Raw genomic sequence first — 1,548 nt, forward strand, 5'->3', positions numbered from 1 at the left:
CTGCCCCCCCGACACCCTCTCCTCAGACACCCCCAGCTCTGCCCCCTCCCCCAGACACCCCTCCGCACCGACCTCCCAGCGCTGCCATTCTCGGGGTCCGGGCTGCGAGCGAAGGAAATGTCACGGCCGGGGCCGCTTGCCCTGCTCCTCTCCGGGGTGCGGATACTGCCTCGCCAGCCAACCAGCCTCCCCCCACCAGCCAAGTTACAACGCGGCTGATTGGCCGGGGCTCGCAGTGCATGCTGGGAAATGTAGTCTTTCCCCTTTCCCAAGCGCTGCGACGGGTGGGTTGGGTCTTTCGCGCGCGGTGCATGCTGGGGTCCGTAGTTCCTGAGGCCCGCCGCGGGGTTACCGCTGGGAATTGTAGTTCGCAGCGGGTGGCTGAGGCGCGGGACCTGGGCCCGAGCGCCTGTATCCCGCCCAGCGTTCCTGACCCCGGGGGAAGCTGGCCCCGGAGCTTTGGGGGGGCTGGCAGGACCACCAGATCCCCCTTGCGCGGCCCAGGCACATGGATGAGGGTTGCCAGTTGGGGTGGGATGTATTCCTGGAGAGTTCCTCACATGACATACTCTTCCGCTGAAGATCAATCTTTCATTCCTGGAGACTCCCGGCCACTCCTGGAGGGTTGGCAGCTGCGCACGGGGAAGTGATTGTGTGACTCGCTGGAATGGGGACCGAACGCATGGCAGCTGTCCCGCACCAGCGTCCTGGCCCAGCGCGTTTGCCCTGCACCAGCTACGGGGATGGGGGCACTTGTCCCACACCAACTCCCCGCCCCAGCACACTTCTCCCGCACCAGCTCCTGGGCCCAGCTTAGCTGCCATTCTGAGCGATTTCCCGTGTAGACAAGCCATGACTGCACCACATACCCTTCCACACCTCCTCCTTCTCAAATTCACTCCATGGCCCCCCAGCTCCTTTCCTCTGTGCAGAAAACAGAGGCCGTGGGAGAGTAAACGACTTAGGACAGACTCTACATTTACAGACTCACTAAAGGGGAAAACCTCCACTTGCCAGCTCATGATTTTTTGGGCTTTTTGACAAGACTACTCACTGTAGTAAAGTTAAGCATATGCCCAAGTGTTTGCAAGATTGTGGCCAAATGACAAAGCAGGATTGGGCTCTGGTCCAGATATCTGTGCCCACCCAGAGACTGGCTGACTTCAGTGAGGCTTCACAAAGGCACAGTCCTCCTGCATGTGGTGGCAGTTCCAGACTTGGAAACAAACTTTCTTATTAAAACTAATCCCTCCAAGGTCCCAAGTTATTTAGCTCTGCAAAAATTGCTACATTTACTGGAGAAGACCACAAGGAGCATGAAACAGAAATAGAAACAATGGCAATATTCCCAACACTATTTATAGGGGATATGGTCCGTGGTATAATACTAATTGGATAATACAATCGGTAAGGACTTCATTCCATTATGTTGATTTTTCAGTAAAAAACAGCTAAAAAGGTTTAATTAGATTGTAAGTGCTTTGGGGCAGGGACCATCTTTTCTGTGTTTGTGTAATCGCTAGCACAATGGGATCTTGGTCCATGACT

General features: G+C 55.7%; 1 protein-coding gene across 1 annotated transcript in view; it reads right to left on the minus strand.

Annotated features, from left to right (window-relative positions):
* KBTBD8 (kelch repeat and BTB domain containing 8) overlaps window positions 1–179 on the minus strand; it is a 12,159-nt gene extending 11,980 nt beyond the window's left edge. The window contains exon 1 of the mRNA XM_032775763.2: window positions 73–179. Within this exon, the coding sequence (XP_032631654.1) occupies window positions 73–88 (16 nt within the window). The 5' untranslated portion in view covers window positions 89–179. The remainder of the gene's footprint in view (window positions 1–72) is intronic.
* Window positions 180–1,548: the final 1,369 nt, after the last annotated feature.

The sequence above is a fragment of the Chelonoidis abingdonii genome, chromosome 17 (assembly GCF_003597395.2).
Source record: "Chelonoidis abingdonii isolate Lonesome George chromosome 17, CheloAbing_2.0, whole genome shotgun sequence".
Classification (NCBI taxonomy): Eukaryota; Metazoa; Chordata; order Testudines; family Testudinidae; genus Chelonoidis; species Chelonoidis abingdonii.